The following is a 21,439-nucleotide window of genomic DNA, read 5'->3' as shown; positions in this document are numbered from 1 at the left end:
ATCCATTTATTCTTTGTGCTTTTTTCTTTTTTAGGAATCACTGACTTTGCTGATTCTACCAAGGCATCCTTTAGAAAGTTAAATTTCATTTCTAAATGATTGCTATCATCTTCAACAGATTCTATTTCTAGACTTTGAAATCTTTTCCTCACCTCAATTGTCAATTTTTGTCTTAAGTTTTCTTCTTTAATTAATTGAAGTAGTCAAGGGATTGTTCAGGTATTTGCTTCTTTAGTTTTTTAAGTTTTACTTTTATATGACATACTGCTGGGTTATGGTCACTATTACAGTCAGCACCTGGATATGTTTTGCATTAAGTCACTGAGTTTCTAAATCTTTGGTTTATAGTAATAAAGTCTATTTGATTTCTAGTGTTATCACCTGGACTTTTCCAGGTCCACAAGCATCTTGGATGGTTTTTAAAGCAGGTATTCATGATGACCTGATTATTCATCTTGCACCATTCTGCCCATTTCTCACCTCTTTCATTTCTTTCCCCTAGTCCAAATTTTCCTGTGGTATTTCCATCAGCACCTTGTCCTACTTTCATGTTTAGATCTCCCATGACAATAACGATATCTTGAGATTTGCATCCATTCTTTGCTTGTTCAAGCTCTTCATAGAATTTATCTATATCTTCATTTGTTCTATCTGTTGTTGGCGCATATACCTATATAATTGCTAAATCAAATGGTTGTCCTCTGAATCAAACAAGGAGTATTCTTTCTGATATTGCCCAATGTCCTAAAAGACTTTTTGCATGTTTTCATCCATAAGAATTCCTACTCCATTAGTATGGGAAGTTCCACAAGAATAAACCAGTGTTTTACTTCTAATCTGACATGTTCCAGCACCTACCCAAGGAACTTTGTTAATTCCCATGATGTTAATCTTTAGTCTTTCCATTTCATTTATCACATTGTCCAATCTTCCTGCTTAATATAGGGTTCTTACATTCCAAGTGGCAATAATCTTCTTTTGTGTTACTTTAATTTCATGAGTAGCTTGATGACAGTCAGCCATCCCCTGCTGGCCAGAATCAACCCTACCAAGCGAAACATCTTCAGAGTTGTCTTGAAGATCCTCTTGACGCTGTTGTTGTGTGATATATTTTGTGAGTTTGACCATGGTTTTCTTAGCAAATTGCAACGGTGGTTTGCTATTGCCTACCATTGGGCGAACTAAAGAAATCACCATTTCTCTTCCCAAATGTTCATCCGCCTATAGTATAGCCCTTGATATTTGAGGTCATAGCTCATCCGCCTTCTCCATTATAAGTTCAGTTACTGAACCTGCTGGATCTGCCATTGGCCTTCGCTCGTATCCTGAGCAGGAACCCTTGCAGGTGCTACCGTTCCGGGTCAGAGTGGCCCTGGGAGCAATGAATGACTAAGGGGTAACTCCACTTTCCCCAAAGCTCTGAAACTCCCCAATCAGAGCCTCATCACCAGTTGCAGTTTAGAGTCATAGCCAGGACTGACAAATGCCTGTAAAGAATTGTGATTGTACCTGCCTCAACCACTTCCTCTAGTGGTTCATTCCAGGTATTCTCTACCCTGTGTAAGGAAGTTACCTCTATTAGATTCCTTTAGAAACCTTTCCCCTTTTCTATCTATATCCTCTAGTTATGGACTCCCAAGCCATGGGGAAGGACTATGACTGTCTACCTCTTACAATTCTATAAACTTATAAGGTCACCTCTCATTCTCCTTAACTCCAGAGAATAAAGATCCAATGTAGCCAACCTCTTCCTCTATAACTCAAGCCCTCTAGACCAGGCAGCACCCTCGCTCCTCCTAAATCTCTTTTGCACCCTCTCCAGCTTGACAATATCTTTCCTATAACAAGGTGACCAAAACGATACATAATACTCCAAGTGTAGTCTCACCAATGATAAATATGACTGTAACGTAACACCCTCTACTCCTAAATTCGATGCTCTGACTGATGAAGGCCAGCATGCTAACCGCCTTCAAGACCCTGTTGAGTTGTGTAGCCACTTTCAGTTCCACAACAGTTCCTGTTCCACAACACTTATCAGTACCCTTTCCCTACCAATGTACCAGTCCTATCCTGATTTGAGTATCAAAAATGTATCCCCTCAAACTTATCTGTTTGCCATTCCTCAGCCATTCTCTATAACTCAAAAACTCTCTTTGCAGTTCATTGCAACTTGCTTCGCTTCAACAAGACTTCCCTAATTTAGTGCCATCAGCTAACTTGTTAATTATTCCATGCACATTCACATCCAAGTCATTTACATCCACAAATAACAGAGGTCCCTACACTGACTCCTGAACCACCCCACTAATTACAGGCCTCCAGTTGGAGAATCAACCTTCCACCATCACCCTCTGCTACCCATCATGGAGGCAATTCTGAATTCAGCATGCTAGCTGCCCCGGAATCCCATGCAACCAACCTTCCAGATCAGCCTGTCATGCAGACCTTGTCAAAGGTCTTACTTAAGTCCAAACAGACACCATCTTCTATCCCGTCTTTCGAAATCCCCTCAGCCACTTCTTCTAAAGATTTTTCAGATGTGATGTCCCACAAAAACATGCTAGCTAATCTTGATCAAGCCTAGACAAATAAATTTATTATCAATGTCACCATTCATTTTCATTTCAGATTCATTTTCTTGCAGGCCTACTCAATAAATCCTTAATAGAGTTATAACCATAATAGAACCAATGAAAGACCACACCAACTTGGGCATTCAGCCAGTATGCAAAAGACAATGAACTGTGAAAATACAAATAGAAAAAAAATAATAGATATAGAAGCAATAAATGTAGAGAACATGAGATGAAGAGTCATTAAAAGTGAATGCCTATGTTGTGGGAACATTTCAATGATGGGAGGAGTGAAGTTATCACCATTGGCTCAAGAGTCTGATGGTCGAGGGGTAATAACTATTCCTGAACCTAGTAGTGTGAGCCCTGAAGCTCCTATACCTTCTTTTTGAAGGTAACAGTGAGAAGGGAGCATGACCTGGTTAGTGGGAGCCCCTGATGATGGATGCTGCTTTCTTGCTACAATGCTTCATGTAGATGTGCTCAAAGGTGGGGGAGGGCATTACCCTTGATAAACTAGGGGGCAACCACTATTTTTTGTAGGGTTTTCCATTCAAGGGCATTGGTGTTTTCATACCAGGCTATGATGCAGCCAGTTCAATATACCCTCCTCCACATATCTAAGTCTTTGACAAGCTTCTATAGATGTCAAACCAAATCTTCGCAAACTCCTAAGCAAATATAGGCACTGCCTTGCTTTCTTCGTAACTACACTTGTGCTGGGATCCGGGGAGGTCTTTCTAAATGACAACACAGAGGAATTTTAATTTGCTGTGACCCTCTCCAACTTGATGCCCCTAATGAGTACTGGCTCATGGACTTCTGGTTTCCTCCTCCTGAAGTCAAAAACAGCTCCTTGGTCTTGCTGACATTGAGTAAGAGGTTGTTGTTGTGGCACCACTTAGCCAGATTTTCAATCTTCCTCATATATACCGTTCCATCGCCTTTGATTTGGCCTATGACAGTGCTGCTGTCAGACTTGAAAAAGGCATTAGAGCTGTACTTCGCCAGACAGTCATGTGTGAAGTGAGTAGAGCAGGGAGCTAAGCACACAGCCTTGTGGTGCAACTACGATGGTAGATCTTGTCTCTCAAAATTCCTGCCAGTAACTTCCCTAAACAGAAATCAGGCTCATTGGTTTATAGTTCTCTAGTTTGTCCTTACTACCCTTCTTGAACAATGGAAGAACATTAGCCACCTTCCAGTCTTCTGGAACTTCCTGAGTGCCTAATCGCAAACCACACACATCTAAAAGGGCTTCCACGATTTCTTCCCTGACTTCCTATAAGATCTGGGAGTGCCCTTGGTCTGTCTGAGTATTTGCCCATGTTAATGTGCTTCAAGGTTGCAAATGCCTCCTCCTTTGCAATATGCATATCAGAGACCCCACAATGCATTACCCTCACTTCTTTAGCACTCATGATATTCTCCTTAGTTGGAGAGAGATATTTAAAACAAAAATCTCCTGAAGCTAAGTCACCCTTTTACTGTTAACATAACCTTTAACCCTGCCTGTCAAATCCATTTCATATGGTTTTTTTGCCCTCCTGATTTCCACTCAAGGCTGGTCTTAAAATTTTATCTTTGTTGAGGGATTAAATTGTACCCAGCTGCCTAAACACAAGTAGGTTCCTCTACACACTCAGTGGACATGCTATTAGTTACATAAGTTACCTAATAAAGTGGCAATTGACTATGTTCACGGTCTTCTGTTATCGTAGCCCATCCACTTCAAGGTGTGACATATTGTGCATTCAGAGATTCTCTTCTGCACACCACTGTTGTGACACGTTAGCCATTTTCCTCTGATCTCTCTCGTTAACAAGGAGTTTTCGCCCACAGAATTGCTGCTCACTGGGTATTGTTTGTTTTTTGCACCACTGTCTGTAAACTCTAGACAGTGTGTGTGAAAATCCCAGGAAATCAGCAGTTTCAGAGATACTCAAACTAGCCCATATGTCACTAACAATTATTCCATAGTCAAAGTCACCTGGATCACATTTCTGATATTTGGTCTGAACAACAACTGAACCTCTTGACACTGCCTGCATGCTTTCTTGGATGCACCACACAATTCCATACCATCAAGTTCCTTTGCACTTCGGATGGTCCAGTCAATACTGAGAAAATTGAAATCTCCTGCTAGTACTACCCTACTATTTACACAAATACATGTAATTTCTCAATACATCTGCTCCTCCAGCTCTTGCTGATATAGCTTTACCAAGATAACCATCCTCTTCTGATTTCTAAGTTCTATCCAAATGGGCTCATTAGGTGATCTCTCAAGAATGCCTTTTTTTAAAAAACACTTATGTCATTCTTTATTAAAACATTGTCATATGAAATTATTTTTTTAAATGTTTGTTGAAAACTAGTCACCACTAACAGAACACAAGAAAAACATGGCGGATGCTGAAAATCTGAAATAAAAACACTTACGGAAACACATTATGGTACTCGACCTACTAAGCCAGCTGAAATTTAACAGCACAAACATGATTTCAGCTATCAGTGGGTCATCTAAGCTTGTTGACTATGCACCTAATAGAGTAAATGAAATGGAATTGATATATGTGATGCTGCTTGTACTTGAAGAATTTGTTGTTTTATTTTTTTTTAAAAAGTCCCACAGACTATGTTTTCTCTAAGCTGTGCACGTGTGCGCGCGCGCACACATTTTTCAACCAGCACGCAAAGGAAATTAATGTGCACACAAAAGGTTACTAAAATAATACAGTAATTAATAATTATACTTATTGAAAATAATCTTTTAGCTAACTGTTTCTGTTAACTAGTTAACACGAGGAAATCTGCAGATGCTGGAATTTCAAGCAATACACATAAAAGTTGCTGGTGAACGCAGCAGGCCAGGCAGTCCTGACGAAGGAGCTTGGCCCGAAACATCGACTGTACCTCTTCCTAGAAATGCTGCCTGGCCTGCTGCGTTTACCAGCAACTTCTATGTGTGTTGCTGTTAACTAGTTAGTTGGTTTTCAAATACCACAATACACGTCATTAATTTACGTCACCTCACCTGTTCCGGTTTGCACAGCTGCATCACGGCGGCAGCCATGTTTGGCGGACAGTGTTCATATTGTAAAGTTTACAAAGATCTGTTTCAAATCCTGTAGATAGCTTACTAAGTTTTTATTGAAAAAAATATTGATTTACTATCTCGAATTCAAAAGAAGCAAATGGTGTGAAGCGCAAAAGAACTGCAAATTTGTTTAAAGTTGAATGGCTTAACAAAATAGTGGAAACTGCTACACTGAAAACTCATGAGGCCACGAACATTCAGCTATGAGAAATATTTATGTATGATTCGGAAACTGGAGTTATCTGTTCGTATTGTTATGCGAAAGTTGCTGGAGAATTTGCTAGTGGAAAGTGGGATGATATTTGGAAACTTGACTTTTTGAAGCGTCATTTGGCAAGTAAATTGCAAGTTCGCTGTTGACTTTTATATAGTCTTTGTGTTCATTTAGAAAAAAAGGTTTCCTAAAGATGAGGCACAAGAATGGTCAGCTTTTGATTTCTCCGCAATTACAGATTGTGACTTCACATTTGGCGATGAACAAGTTAATGCCTTATGTCTAAAATTTCATGATCTTCTAGCTGAAAATACTGTAATAGACAGTTTAATGATTTCAGATTTTCCATGGAAGAAAAAAATTAAATCTAAACTGATTTCAAACTTTGCTCAAATGGTGGCATTTGAACTTCAAAATGAACGGTTTTGCGACCTTGCACAATTGATGGACATTGGGGGAACTTTTCTTGCGTCTAATGCGGACTGTGAGCGAGGTTTTAGCCTAATGAATCAACTCAAAAACAACCTGAGAAACTGTTTAGGCGAATGTCATTTGGATATGTTAATGAGAATCAAAAGCTATCAACTGAATGGAAGTTCTATTAGTCTAGATAGAGTTTACAAAGAATAGGTAAATGCCAAAAACAGCAGAGAGAAAAAAATAACTGAGTGACTTAAATATGTATGTTATTTTGTTGTTATTCTGTGCAGTTTTATGTTGAATATTTTGTAAACCTACATAAACTGTGCTATGTGCGCATTCAGTGTGCACATACTTCTGTCACAGGAAAAAAATTTGCACAACATAAGATTTTTGCGCACACCGACTACTAAAAATTAGAGAAAACATTGCCCACAGAAGACTGGTGAACAACGTTAGAGCATACTGTGAAGAGTAAAGTACACCCATTAGAAATTTATTATCAAAGTACATGCATGTCAGCAGATACAACACTGAGATTCATTTTCTTGCAAGCATACTCAATAAATCCAATAACCGTAATGGAATTGATGAAAGACCGCACCAACAGGGCAGACAACCAGAGTGCAAAAGCAAAACTGTGCAAACAGTAGGAATGGAAACAGGCTAACCCCTATTGACATCAATGGATCTGGAGTTGAGAGGGTAAACAGCTTTAAATTCCTCAGCATAAACATTACAGAGGATCTCATGTGGTCTGTACATACCGGCTATGTGGTGAAAAAAGCATTAACAGCGCCTTTTTCACCTCAGACGGTTAAAGAAGTTTGGCATGAGTCCCCAAATCCTTAGGACTTTCTACAGGGACACAATTGAGAGCATCTTGACTGGCTGCATCACTGCCTGGTATGGGAACTGTACTTCCCTCAATCGCAGGGCTCTACAGAGAGTGGTGCAGACTGCCTAACGCATCTGTAGATGTGAACCTCCCACTATTCAGGATGCTTACAGAGACGGGTGTAAAAAGGGTCCAAAGGATCACTGGGGACCCAAGTCACCCCAATCACAAACTGTTCCAGCTGCTACCATCTGGGAAACAGTACCGCAGCATTAAAGCCAGGACCAACAGGCTTCAGGACAGCTTCCTCCACCAGACCATCAGACTGATTAATTCACACTGATACAATTGTATTTCTATGCTATACTGACTGTCCTGTTGTTCATACTATTTAATACAAATTACTATAAATTGCACATTCAGGCGGACACTAACAAAGATTTTTACCCCTCATGTATGTGAAGGGTCCAAGAAATAGTCATTTCAATTCAAGAAATAATAATAAAAAATAAATAAGCAGTAAATATCGAGAACATGAGATGAAGAGTACGTGAAAGTGAGTCCACTGGCTGTGGGACCAGTTCAGTGATGGGGCAAGTGAAGCTATCCCCTCTAGTTCAAAAGCCTGAAGGTTATGGGGTAATAATTGCTCCTGAAACAGGTGGGTACCTCAGACTGCCAAAGCAACAGGTTAAAGATCTCAGTGAACACTCCAGGCAGTTGATCAACACAGATCTTTAGTACTCAGGGAGGTACCCTATCTGGTCTGGATGGTTTCCGTGGGTTCTCACTACTGAAGGATGATCTCATGCCCACTTCAGAGACTGGAGGGTCATCGGGGTTGTGGGAGTTCATGATGTTTCCTCCACGTTTTGACAATCAAAGCGAGCACAGAAAGTATTGAATTCATCAATAATCTTTTGTAGATGCACAGTGGAGTGTGTCCCAACCCGTTATATCATGGCCTATTATGGAAACACCAATGCCCAGGAACAGAAAAGGCTACAGAAAGTGATGGATACCACCCTGTCCATCACAGAATATATTTAAGCAACACACACCAAAAGCTGGAGGAACTCAGCTGACTGGGCAGCATCTATGGAAAAGACTTAACAGCCAACATTTCAGGTCAAGACTCTTTATCAGCACTACGGGGGCAAACAATGAGAAATCAGAACAAGAAGGAGTGGGGAAAGGAAAGTGGTGGTAAATGATAGGTGAAATTAGGAGAGGGGGAGAGATGAAGTAAAGAGCTGGAAAGTTGATTGGTGAAAGAGATTAAGGGCTGGAGAAGGGGGAATCTGATAGGAGAGGGAAGAAGATCATGGAAGAAAGGGAAGGCAGAGGAGCAGAGAAGGAGGTGATGAGCAAGAAGATAAGGTGAGGGGGGAAAAACGGAAATGGGGGGGAATAACAAGAGGTCTGAGAAATCAATGTTCATGCCATCAGGTTGGAGGCTACCCAGAGAGAATATAAGCTATTGCTCCTCCAACCCAAGTGGGGCCTCATCACATCAGTAGAGGCAGCCATGGACTGACATGTCGGAATGGGAATGGGAAGTAGAGTTGAAATGGGTGGCCACTGGGAGATCTTGCTTTTTCTGTCAGATGGCAGTCTCCCAATCTACAGCAGATCTTACTGATATACAGAAGGCCACACCAGGAGCAACAGCCAGCTGCATTCCTCCAGCATTTTGTGTGTGTTACTTGGAGATCCAGCAACAGTCCTGACGAAGGGTCTCGGCCTGAAACATCGACTGCACCTCTTCCTATAGATGCTGCTTGGCCTGCTGCGTTCACCAGCAACTTTGATGTAAACTGCATATTTTCTTGTGTTTGTACAGAATATATTTTTACGGACCACCTCCACAAGAAAGCAGCAACTATCAAGATCCCCTACCATCCAAGCCATGCTCTCTTCTCACTACTACCATCAGGCAGGAGGTGCAGAAGTCTTAAATCCCACATCACATGGTTCAGGAATAGTTGTTACCGTAGAACCACTGAGCTCTTGAACTGGCATGGATAACTTTATTCAACACTACTCTGAGCCAATTCTCAAGCCTACAGACTCACTTTCAAGGACTCTTTACAACTTATGTTCTTAACATTATTTTTTATTTTAGTTTGTCTTCTTTTGCACATTGGTTGTTTGTCAGTCATTATGTATTTTTTCATAGATTCTATAATATTTCTTTGTTTTTCCAGTAAATGCCTGCTGGAAAAAGAATATCAAGGTAGTATATGGCAACATATATATACTTTAGTAATAAATTTACTTTGAACCAGCATGGATCAAGAGCTTCAAACGGGATAATGAATAGTGAAGTGAGCAGGCAACAACTTGGCCGATTGACTGCAAGGTAGACACATTGTAGGGTTGTACACTGGGGGAAACTCAGCATTTCTGTTTAAATATTGAATAGCTGGGCGTGGCTGAAGTGAAAAGGGCCTTTTTCTACACATCAACAGTGGTTGCTATTTAAGGTGCAATGAGATAGAAAAGTAAATAGTACATTGGCTTTTATTGCAAGATTTTAGTACAGGTTAAGGATTTCTTACAACAGGAAGGCATCAGGCCCTGATGGTGTACTTGGTACAGCACAGAAAACCTCTGCCAACCAACAGGTGGGAGCGTTCAAGGACATTATTTAATCTCTCATTACCCGAGTCGGAAGTTCTCACCTGTTTCGAAAGGACAAAAATCATATCCGTGCCGAAGAAGAGCAGGGTGAGCTGACACAATGACTTTCGCCCAGCTGCACTCACATTTACTGTGATGAGGTACTTTGAGAGGTTGCCAAAGTAAACTCCTGCCTGCTGCAAGGACCCTGGACCCGCTGCAATCTGCCTATTACCACAATATGTACACAGCAGATACAATCCCACTGGCTCTCCACTTTGCCTAAGTCACTGGATAATAGCAATATCTATGTCATGCTGCTGTTTATTAATTAGAACTCAGCGTTCACCGCAATCACACCCTCAGTACTAATCAACAAACTCTAAAGCCTGAGCCTTTGCACCTCCTTCTGCAACAGACTTCCTTTTTCGGAGACCACAGTCAGTGCAGATCAGAAACAACATCTCCTCCTCATTGACAATCAATACCCACATCTCCAGGATGTGTGCTTAGCCCCATTCTACTCTCTCTGCATCCATGACTGCATGGCTAGGCAGAGCTCAAGTGTCATCTATAAATTTGCCGATGACAACCATTGTTGGCAGAATTTCAGATGGTGACAAGGAGACATGCCGGTGTGAGATAGATCATCTGATTCAGTGGGGTCATAATGTTGCACTCAGAGGCATTAGGACCAAGGAAATGATTGTGGATTTCAGAAAGGGAAAGTCAAGGGAGAACATACACCAAGGGATCAAGAGTGAAAAGGGTGAGCTCTTTCAAGTTCCTGGGTGTCAACATCTCTGAAGGTCTAACCTGGGACCAACAATTTCAAACAAGGCAAGACAGCAGCCATATTTCATTAGAAAATTGAAGAGACTTGGTACGTCAAAGACTCGCAAATTTCTACAGGTGTTACATCACCATCTGGTATGAAGGGTCCACTACACAGGATCGGAAAGAGCTGCAGGAAGTTGTAAACTCAGCCAGCTTCATCATGGGCACTAGCCTCCCTAGCATCGAAGACACCTTCAAAAGACGAAGCCTCAAAAAGCCAGCATCCATCATTAAGGACTATCATCCAGGATATGGCCCCCTTCTCATTGCTACCATCAAGGTGGTGGTACAAGAGCCGAAGGTATACTCAATGCTTCAGGAACAGCTTCCTTCCCTCTGCCATCAGATTTCTGAACGGCAACGAACCCATGTACACAATCTCACTTTTTTCCCTTATTTTTGCTCTCTTTTTCTTATTGTAAATTATAGTTTTATGTACTGCAACGTACTGCTGCAACAAAACAACCAATTTCACGACATATGCAAGTGACATTAAACCCAATTCTGATCCAGCAATGTTGGGCTTTTTGAGAGTTTTTCCAAATATTTGATAAAGTAGAGAGGGCAGTAAGACTTACCAGGTTAATTCCACAATATTGTAGAGTTGCCTTTTAAATAGGGGCTGGGCTTCTACTCTCTCACGTTAAAAAGGACTCCATGAAGCGTACAAAATTCAACACGGTCAGTTCAACAGGGGTACAGGAGTACATTTCCCCTTGCTGAGGAAACTGTTAGGCTGGGTAATAGCCACTTCTTCCAGGCTGACAGAAGTGGCTGTTATGCAGCCTGCTACCACCTAGTACATATCATTTATGACAGCTCCAGTTGCATTACACTGTTGTATATTTAACTATATTTTGTATATGCATTTTATGTCAACTTGTACATCTACAGAATTTAATTATGTTAATATTGTGTTATTATTTTATGTGCTGTACAGTCGGCCCTCCTTATCCATGAGGGATTGGTTCCGGGACCCCTCGCAGATACCAAAAAGCGCGGATGCTCAAGTCCCTTATTCAACCTGTCACAATGCGGTGGACCTTAGGATCCAGCGGAACCCCAGACCTAATTTAACCTGTCTCAATGCAGCAGACATTAGGACCCAGCAGCAGAGCTCTGAATCCACAGCGTTTCCATTCACGAAAATAATCACGATTGAAAATAAAGTGGAACTAATAAAGTAATTGGAAAAAGGTGAAATGCCATCTGTCATTGGAAAAGCATTAAGCAACAGTCGGTCAACGATCAGAACAAGTTTAAACGATAAAGTGAGAAAGGCCCTGCCCTGATGAAAGCTACGATTATTACTAAGCAACACAGTAGTTTAACTACAGTATTGGGTTTTGGGTTTTTGATCCTCCACATCAACCTGGCACGGATGGAGAGCGCGCTCGGGAGCAATCTGTCACTGGATCGAACTCGGGAATTTCCGTTCCCAAGCCTGGCGCTGAAACATATGTTTCTTAAGTGTTTTAAATGTATAGAAAGGTAAAATATATACTATATACTAAGACAAATGTTTGACTAACTGACGCTAAATAATACCAGATGTACCTGTTCCCACTTACTTGGTAAGAGAACTTCCAGTTTTTTTCGATCCCAATCCACGATAACCTACACACATCCTCCCGTATACTTTAAATCATCTCTAGATTACTTATAATACCTAATACAATGTAAATGCTATGTAAAATAGTTGTTACACTGCATTGTTTAGGGAATAATGACAAGAAAAAAAGTCTGTACATGCTCGAACAACAAGTGCTGGAAGAGCACTTCCGGGTTTTCTCGATTCGTGGTTGGTTGAATTCACGCATGCAGAACTCGTGGATAAGGAGGGCCGACCACTACGGACAGACCATTCAAATCCACAAAGGGGAGACAACAATTCACTTAAAATAGTGAACCTTTAAATTTTCTACTTCTGCAGGCTCCAGAGATTCAGTCATTCATTGATTTTAAAAAAAGATAGGAAAAGTAGAACTGAGTCAAAGATCAATCATGATTTTGTTGAATGGCATAACAGGCCTGAGGGGCTGGATAATCTACTCCTCCTTTTACTTGTGTTTCCATGTCACATTCATATGCCATCCTAACATAGTAAAATGCCCTATGGTGCAGCAGCAGAACTTTATCATACAAAATTTGATTCAGAGAGAGGTATTAGAGAAAGCTCTAAAGACAGACAGAAGTGACAGAAGTAACAGAAGCAGTCCCTTGAACAAGCCCCTCTATTCAATATCATACCTGGTCCTCTATGTTATCTATTTCCTGTACAATCACTTGATTTCTTGCCATCTCAGCTTTGAATTTACTCGATAAAAACATCCACAGCCCTCTTGGACACAGAAATTCAAAAGAAGATTTATAACCAAGCATGAAGAATGACTGATGCTATATATTGAATCTGTGACCCACTTGTTCCGTCAAATCCTCCATTGCTTCCCCCACTCCTTAACTTTTGAATTTCAGCTAGAAAAAAGTAGTCCTTCAACATCTACCCTTCACTCCCTTCCAAATAGTTTATATCCGAACAAAACAATGTCCAAGTCTGATGAGTTTAGACTCAATCTGCTTCAGCATTGTGGTTCGCTCAACTGCTTTCCAGCACCAACTATTACTGACCGGTGTTTGATTCCTGCTGCTGTCTGCGAGGAGCGTATCTGTTCTCCACTTGATCATGTGGGATTCCTCCAGCCGCTCCAGTTTCCTCTCACAACCCAAAGACACATGGTTAGGGTGAGTGAGCTGTGGGCATGCGCCAGAAGCATAGTGACACTTGCACAAATCCATGAACTATGTTGGTTGCTGACACAAAATGAGGCTTATCACTCTACGCTTCAATGTATATGTGACAAATAAAATAATTTTTATCTTTACTTACACTGCAAAATCCTTACAAGAAATAACCAAGTTAAAATGTACATTCCCATGGCATCCACAGAAAATATATCCTTCCTTAAGTACCAACTGCAAAATAGCATAAAGTGAGGACGACGTGGCTGCCATCTCACCTAAATCCCATGCAATGTCAAAAGACATATTCTAGAACTCAAAACAACACTTGATCTAGTCTGCTAACCTGAATGTGCTTAACTTCTACAATGCTGGCCAATTCTGTGTCAATAAGCAACTCAAACCCACAATTACTTAACAAGCTTCTGCATGGCAACAAAGCAACTTACAAAGATAGAGTTAGTCGTGGCAAAATGTACAAGCACAGTGCTTTTGGCATAAGGCCACGAAAGAATTCGGAAGTGTTGAGGATTTTAAGTAAAGACATTACTTCACGTAATAGATAAAGTGAATGGGTGAACAACAGAAAGTGCAAGTTAGGGTAACATCAGCAGGGCCTTGTCTAAACCAAGTTTACAAAGTGAAGAACAAGGCAGACTGGAGAGGGAGAATGGGAATCAATCAACAGTAAGAAAGGATGTGAATGAGACTTTCAAAATGGCCAGTGTTGCAAAGACCAGGGAAAATATCAATCACCAAAACTGGAAAAACATATTGTTAAATTTTTTGGGCAATTAAACTTAAACACTAGAAATGTATGCCTAACAATAATGACACCAATATAAATAGAGATACAGAAAGAGAAAAAGTAAAAATATTTAATTTCAATGTGTCAGTCAATTTCAGCCAGACATGCTGAAGTCAAGTATGAACCCAGAATTTAGAAAGGGTAAGATTATTTAGGAGAGAAGTACAGGGTCGTCTTTGTGAATAGACAGTGGAGACGTTCAGCAGATCAGTCAACCAATCTACACCCGGTTTCTCCAATGGAGAGGAGACCACACTGCAAGCAACAAATATAATATGCTAAACTGGAAGTGCATGCAAATTGCTCATTCCCCAACAAGCAGTGTTGGAGCCCTTCATAGCAAGAACAAAAAAAGGAAAAGGGCAGTTGTTTCGTCCCCTGCAATACCTTCCTGTGCAATAGCAAAGGGTGAATGCCGGTAAAGACAGATGAGTGATGGAAGAATCATAGAAAGAAGGCTGAAAATGGGAGGGGCGAGCAAATATAGTATATATGACAATGTCACGAAAGTGAAAAAAATGAAAAGCCCTCTGCAAGAGACAGCACATACCAAATGATTGTGTTGCATTAGTTTGTAACTGACAATATTTCTATGATAGCAGCAAATTATTTAACTCAAAGCTTGAAATCTCTAAAGCAAAAACACTTCTTTTAGATATACTAAAGCAGGGTTCCCCAACCTTTCTTGCACTGCAGACCGGTTTAACATTGACAATATTCTTGCCGACTGACTGACCGGGGGTGGGGGGACACGGTGTTCAAGTAGGGTTGAACTCACCTCTACATGTCTTTTACAGTTAGGGTTGCCAACTCTCTCACTCCCAAATAAGGGACAAAAGTAGCAGTCAAATCCCGGGGCACTTTACCCCAGGAAAGACTATGATGACCATGAAGCCTTGCGCGGGCACCTGTGTGTGCATGCGCGTACCTGCCGATTTTTTCCCCACAAATCGGTTTTGCCTTCATCTTCCTGACTATGCTATACATACATTATTTCTACTTTATATATGCTGTCTATTTATCATATCATTCCTGCTTTTACTATAAGTTAGTGTTATTTACTTTCCATTTTATGTGTTATTTGGTATGATTTGGTAGGTTATTTTTTGGGTCTGGGAACGCTCAAAAATTTTTCCCATATAAATTAATGGTAATTGCTTCTTCGCTTCACGCCATTTCAGCACGAAAGGTTTCATAGGAACACTCTACCTTAGCGGGGGAAATACAGGACAACGGCAGTCCCGTATGGGACAAACCAATTTAGCCCAATATACAGGATGTCTCGGCTAATACAGGACAGTTGGTAACCCTATGTTCAAGTTCAACAGTACGTGACAGGGCATGAGGAAAGGTGCAGCTGACTTGTATCATTTCCTCACGGCCCAGTATCACATGCTCTGTGGCCCAGTGGTTGGGGACCGTTGTACTAGAGAAATGAAATCTATTGTTTTTTTTAAATATAAAGAGGGATATGATAAAAGCTAACTACTCTTGACTTTCCAGGATTTGCTGGGCAAGCTGCTTTCTGGAAATGCAGCAAATCTTCCAGCAAAGGCCATTTTAGAGAACTTTTGGGTAGGAAATTTATGGTGGTAATCAGGTTTCTTTACCTGCAATGGGCCTAATGCAATGACACTTCACAACAATGTTGTGAAGCTTCATGAATGTTGGAAGGCTGCACTGGTAGTTTTTTTTCTATCTGTATATTACTAATGCTGCTGCTAGTAGGCCTGTATAGCACAAGGAACTGGGATGGATTGTTTGCTAAAATAATTTTTTTTTTGGGAGTACAACTGTGCCAAGCTTGTTTGAATGGTCTCTGGGACAGGTCTTCTAATTTAGAAACTGGTCATTAAATTCTTAACAAGGAGGGCTTTGCAGGATTGATAACATCACTGTCTTTTCAAATCCAGTGTAGACATTGATGATTTGCAAATGTATGCAATTCTGTTTTAATGTAATGTATTCGATTCAATTTATGTTCAGCTATTTCACTGCTGCTATCATAGAAATGCAAATCTACTATATTCCAATTGCATCAAGCCAATATGCAGATATGTTCAGACTCCAGATCTGCAAAGACTGCTGGAAGCTACAAACTAGCCATCATGAAGTTTCAGCCATTTAACCTTCAGCCAAGCTACTCTTTAGAACAAAAAAAAAATCACAATCACTGCTGCAACTTCAATAAACTGTGCAAGAAAGTACTGACCTTTAATGGATTAGCTTCTACATGTGTACAACTTAAGAGGCTCCTCCCTCCAGTAGACAAGTTTAATTTGATCTCTACCTCAGGTAGCTTGCAAAACTTACCCTAGATCCGGTATCAAAAAGTATTTTTTCAGGCAATCAATCACTTGGACAAAACCTCAGTTTTTTTAAGATTTCTGACTCATTTTAACTCCACAGGAGCTTTTTTTTCTTAAAATGCTGAATTGTGGGTCAAATCTTCTTCCTAAAATAAAGTTCCTGGTTTTTTTCTTTAAAGTAAGCTCAAGTCAAAATTACTACCAAAACGAACAGAAGCTCAACCCATTTTTAATATTTGGGAACCAATTGGTCCTAGTAATGTCTACAATTGATACCGACACAAATCTGCAATTATGGAGACATGAAGTTCTTTAGCAGAAAAACTCAATGCCACACTTGTGAATTTTTTTTGAAAAAGAAAATCTATAAATCAAATTCTCAAATACTCAGTGCTTGGCAGCAATACAATTTTAAACTATTCTTCAGATTTTGCTATAATGCAAATTTACTCATAGGTTCAGAGAAGACTTGGGTGTCTAGTGCTACAGTAATGCACTGACAAAGAGGAGCTATTGACACTTCCTCATCGGCCAGTTCCCCAACGGCTGGGAGTTTGTTCTTGTCCTACCTTCTCTCTTGTTGAGGTTGTACAAGAGGTTGGTGAGGCCTAATTTAGAATATTGTGTAGTTCTGGTCACCTACCTACAGGAAAGATATCAACAAGACTAAAAGAGTACAGAAAAAATTTACAAGAACGTTGCTAGGACTTGAGCACCTGAGTTACAAGGAAAGGCTGAACAGGTTAAGATTTTATTCTCTGGAATGTAGGAGAATGAGGGGAGATTTGATAGAGGTATACACAATTGTGAGGGGTATAGATAGGGTAAATGCAAAGAGGCTTTTTCCACTGATGTTGGGCGAGACTAAAACTAGAGGCTACAAATTAATGGCGAAAGGTAAAATATTTAAGGTGAACATGAGGGAGAACTTAATTCTGAATGTGGTGAGAGTGTGGAATGAGCTGCAGCAGAAGTGGTGGATGTGGGTTCAATTTGAACATTCAAGAGAAGTTTGGACAAGGACATGGATATGGATGGAAGAGATGTGGAGGGCCATGACTCAAGCGCAGTTTGATGGAACTAGGCTGAATAATAATTTGGCATGGACTAGATGAGCCAAAGAGCCTTTCTGTGCTGTAATGCTCTTTCAGATTTAAAGACAGCAGTCTTGCTGAAGTGTCCCTCTGTCTGATTAGTTTTAGTTCTTGGTGCCTGCACACACATTCACATGATGCATTTAGTGTATCCTTTTACCGTTCCTGCTTACCACCATTAGGATCAGTGACACTGGGCAAACGGGAAGTGGACGGTATTTCTAGGGAAATGAAAACCTGATGCACACAAACAAATGTCCAATCCAAGTGAAGTTAACGGGGATTATAGTTGGATTCGGTGAGAATGCTGCCATTAATGTGGCAATCTTCTCATGTGCTACACAGGATATTCCAGCGATATTCATTGTACTTTGGTGCCTCACCAGACCCTCAATAAGTAGATCAGTCAGGTTTTACAATCACATTGTAAATCTGTATCTTGATTTCCTACTGCAAGTCACAGTCACAATACAGAACACTTATCCAGAGGAAGCATTTGCGCATTGAAATCCATGCTGAACCTGATGCTTGCAACTTTGTGGAAGATGACTATCAAAGTGCTAATTGCCTCTGAGATTAACGCTTTCCTTAATCATTATTTATGACAGGTCACTGTAAACAGAAGAACATTTTCAGTGTATGAAATGATGTAAATCTGTTAAGATCAGTGATGTTTGCTTTGGAAAGTCAAGTCTTTGTCCAGAGACAACTGGTTACAAAGTCTTAATCTGTTTTTTAGATGTCAATTCAAGTAGGGACATAGCACATAATGGTGGCAAGAATGAGTATTAGGAAGATAGAAACATAGTTCGGAAATCAACACTTTTTTAAAATATATATAAACCCTAATTTGTAGGTCTACCCTCCAACCAATACAGAGGGATAGTTTTAGTCATCCATTGTGAAGAAACCTTAAGACCTCAAATTTTGTGGGGCATTTGTACTTGGCTTACTCCTACCACAGGGCCTCACACAGACAGAATGGAAGATCTTCATCCAATCAATGAAAGTCATGTAAAAGTGTTAACGTCTCCCATTTCCCCTTCTAATATTTTCCTGGATTTAACAGGAAATGGGAACGTGTCAGTTGTTCCACAGGTTGGTCTGAAACTGCATTGAGTTTCCAAAGGATTCACTGGATTAACTTGAAAGCTAATTTATTTCTCCAAACAAATTGAAGAATATTAGTTCCTCTTGACAAGGAAGAGTAATCACCAAGAGGTTATTGGCAAGGTTTTTTTTTCCTGTGTGCCATACCTACAGTACTTCAAAGTACATTTATCAAAATACATATGCTACATACAACCTTGATTTTTCTTTAAAACTGTAACAATATTGATTTAATAAGGCAAGAAAATTTAAACACTAACAATTTACTTGACATTCAGTAACATGCCATAATTTTCACTTTTCAAAAATCATTAAGATATTTAGATAATTACATTCTCCAGTTTGTTCTAAAATTCATAGATCTTATAATTTGAACCATAATGTAATTGCTCACTTACCTTCCAACAAGAAAACATCACTCCCATGTTAGTTTACTCAAATTGACTGCGATTTGGATAATCTGATCAATTTATCAGATAGCACAAATAACTTGAATCCTGTAAAATTACCAAATTCATCTGTCAAGAAAACAATCCAATACAATGCACACACAGAGTCTACATATCATTTCAGTTTTAGTCACATTCTGAAAGCTTGTTTTAAAAAGGTTCTAATTGAACCTCAGTTAATAAAATGCTGTCAAATATAAATACATAAGTTTCATTATTGTTAGCAAAATTTACTAGATGTACTTTAAGGTTACCCCTTTTTCCCAAGAGCAGTAAGAATTTATATAGCTCCTTTTTTGAACTTAAAAGCAGCAGAAATTAATTCAAGCTAATTAAGTGCTTTTGATATGTTCTCCAGCATAGCAACAGTACAAGCAATTAAAAAAACACACCAAGCTCAGATAAGCCTCAGTGAAATAAACGATATTACTGTAGTACTGTTCACTGAGGGATTAAAATCGGGCGAAAACGCCAAAAATAACTCGCTCCTACCTTAGAATCGCCTGAAGGCTTCATATATCTTTATAATCTATTTGCCATGAATCTGAAATTTAAAACAATTAAACAAGGCATTAACAAAAAAAATGTAACGGTGCAGTGTACTTCGAAATCTGCTTTTATCAATCTGCAAGCACAAAACGGGCCTCAAGCATTTTTGCCAGCCGCAGACTTAAAGACAATAAATGCTAACGGAAAGCATCTCCAGGCCTGGAGACTCTCGCACTCTACACCAATACTCAGGCAAAGCAACGTTCACATTCTCCTGCAGCGTCGGTAGTAGCACCAGGCCCTACCCAAAAAGGAGAATCTCTCCGCTCAGGCCTATCTTCCTGCAAACGCGTCACTGATAAAATCGCTAGCCGCATACCGGTACTCCATAACAATTACCATTCATTCTACCGAGCCTGATTAATCAGGCCAAAGCAATCCCTCCGCTGCAGCAACTCACTCACCTGGAACTGGAAACTACTTCCTCCACCGCCAAAAGCAGAGCTGCCAAACACAGCGCGCACAGAGCGTCTTGACCTTTCACCCATACGCCATGCCACGTGACGCAAGTGGGTTTGGATTAAATGAAAGACACAAAGCGCAGGAGTGAGGGTAAGGCACAGAGGAAAGAAGACAAATTCACTATTAAATACATTTATCGAATGTCTAATGCCATCTATAAAAGCATTGTAGTTATAAAATCAACTATTTTAGTGAATTCTTAATTGCAAAGTAAATAACTACATTTTCAACCTACAATGCTTAATTGAATATTGCTTTGTAACAACAATTTCGCCATTGTTACCTCGATGCCTGAGTTATTGGAAAGTCAACGATAAATAATTGAAAGTTATTTTAATTCAGATTGGTAGCTCGGTTGTCATGTCGCATTTGTTCAAATTGATATTTACACTATATTGAAATATTTAGTTGAAAGTCTTAATATTTTTAGCAACAATAGATGCAACTCTTTGGACATTTTCAATGGGACCGTTGATTTTAAGATATTGTTAGTGCCAAACGAAACGTTTGTTTAGATTTAATGTCACCACTTATGTAAGGTTCATGCATTATTTTCTATATTTCTATTATTTGTTCCTAATAACGTTTCTATTTCAATAGATATGAAAATACAAGATTGGATGTTATTCCAGCTATAGCGACGTCATGGATGTTGCACTTTGGTAGTTAAGGTTCCATAGATGTACTTTTATCCACCTAACTCCGGTACTTGTTATTTTATTTTAGACGAGGCAGATTTATTTAATCATTTGCCTTAGATATATTGCAATTAGTCATTCCACTATAAGTATAGGTAGGAATAGTCCCTTACGTAAGTTGGCAAATTTTAGCGATGTTTGAGAAGAACGTTTCCTTGTAAAGTTTGAATTTGTCAATAAATGCTTATTTATCAAGTTAATTTCATTGATTATGTTTTTTCTACAATGAGGTAACCTCTTAAATCAAAGGATTTATTTTGACTGACTTGACTTACTTGTACAAGAAAATAACTTTTAAAACTTTTTTGACCTAAACGAAAAGTCTTAAACGATCTTGAAATACACAAAAGCTCCCATATGTTACCCTGTTATGGAAGAGTACATGGTGGAGCATTAGGCTGAGGCAGAAATTGAAGAGAACGCCTAAACAAGAAACAAAACCGGTTGAATTGCATTACTTGTCATTGCGAATGATAGCAACAAGCAGTTCTTGACATTTGGGAAATCTAGTTTACCTTAAACAAAACACTTTGCGAATTTAGGGGAGTGTTGTTCTTTATTCTTTATTATTGGTATTAACATAAAATATCTTGTGAAACAATCTTGAAATGTAA

The 21,439-nt window shown here is 39.6% G+C and overlaps 1 protein-coding gene across 3 annotated transcripts in view; it reads right to left on the bottom strand.

Annotated features, from left to right (window-relative positions):
- The window catches only part of LOC134348551 (endoplasmic reticulum junction formation protein lunapark-A-like), an 89,297-nt gene extending 69,155 nt beyond the window's left edge, over positions 1 to 20,142 (bottom strand). Inside the window, exons 1-3 of one of the 3 annotated variants that reach the window (XM_063052106.1) lie at positions 20,070 to 20,142; positions 19,609 to 19,660; positions 19,066 to 19,164 (exon numbers count right to left, since the gene is read on the bottom strand). In XM_063052106.1, coding sequence (XP_062908176.1) covers positions 19,066 to 19,092 — 27 coding nt within the window. In that variant the 5' untranslated portion in view covers positions 19,093 to 19,164; positions 19,609 to 19,660; positions 20,070 to 20,142. The other 2 variants (XM_063052108.1, XM_063052107.1) reach the window with 2 other exon arrangements.
- Positions 20,143 to 21,439: the final 1,297 nt, after the last annotated feature.

Source organism: Mobula hypostoma, chromosome 6, assembly GCF_963921235.1.
Source record: "Mobula hypostoma chromosome 6, sMobHyp1.1, whole genome shotgun sequence".
NCBI classification, from domain to species: Eukaryota; Metazoa; Chordata; class Chondrichthyes; order Myliobatiformes; family Myliobatidae; genus Mobula; species Mobula hypostoma.
The sequence above is the reverse complement of the archived record's forward strand: the minus strand, read 5'-3'. Positions and strand labels throughout refer to the sequence as shown.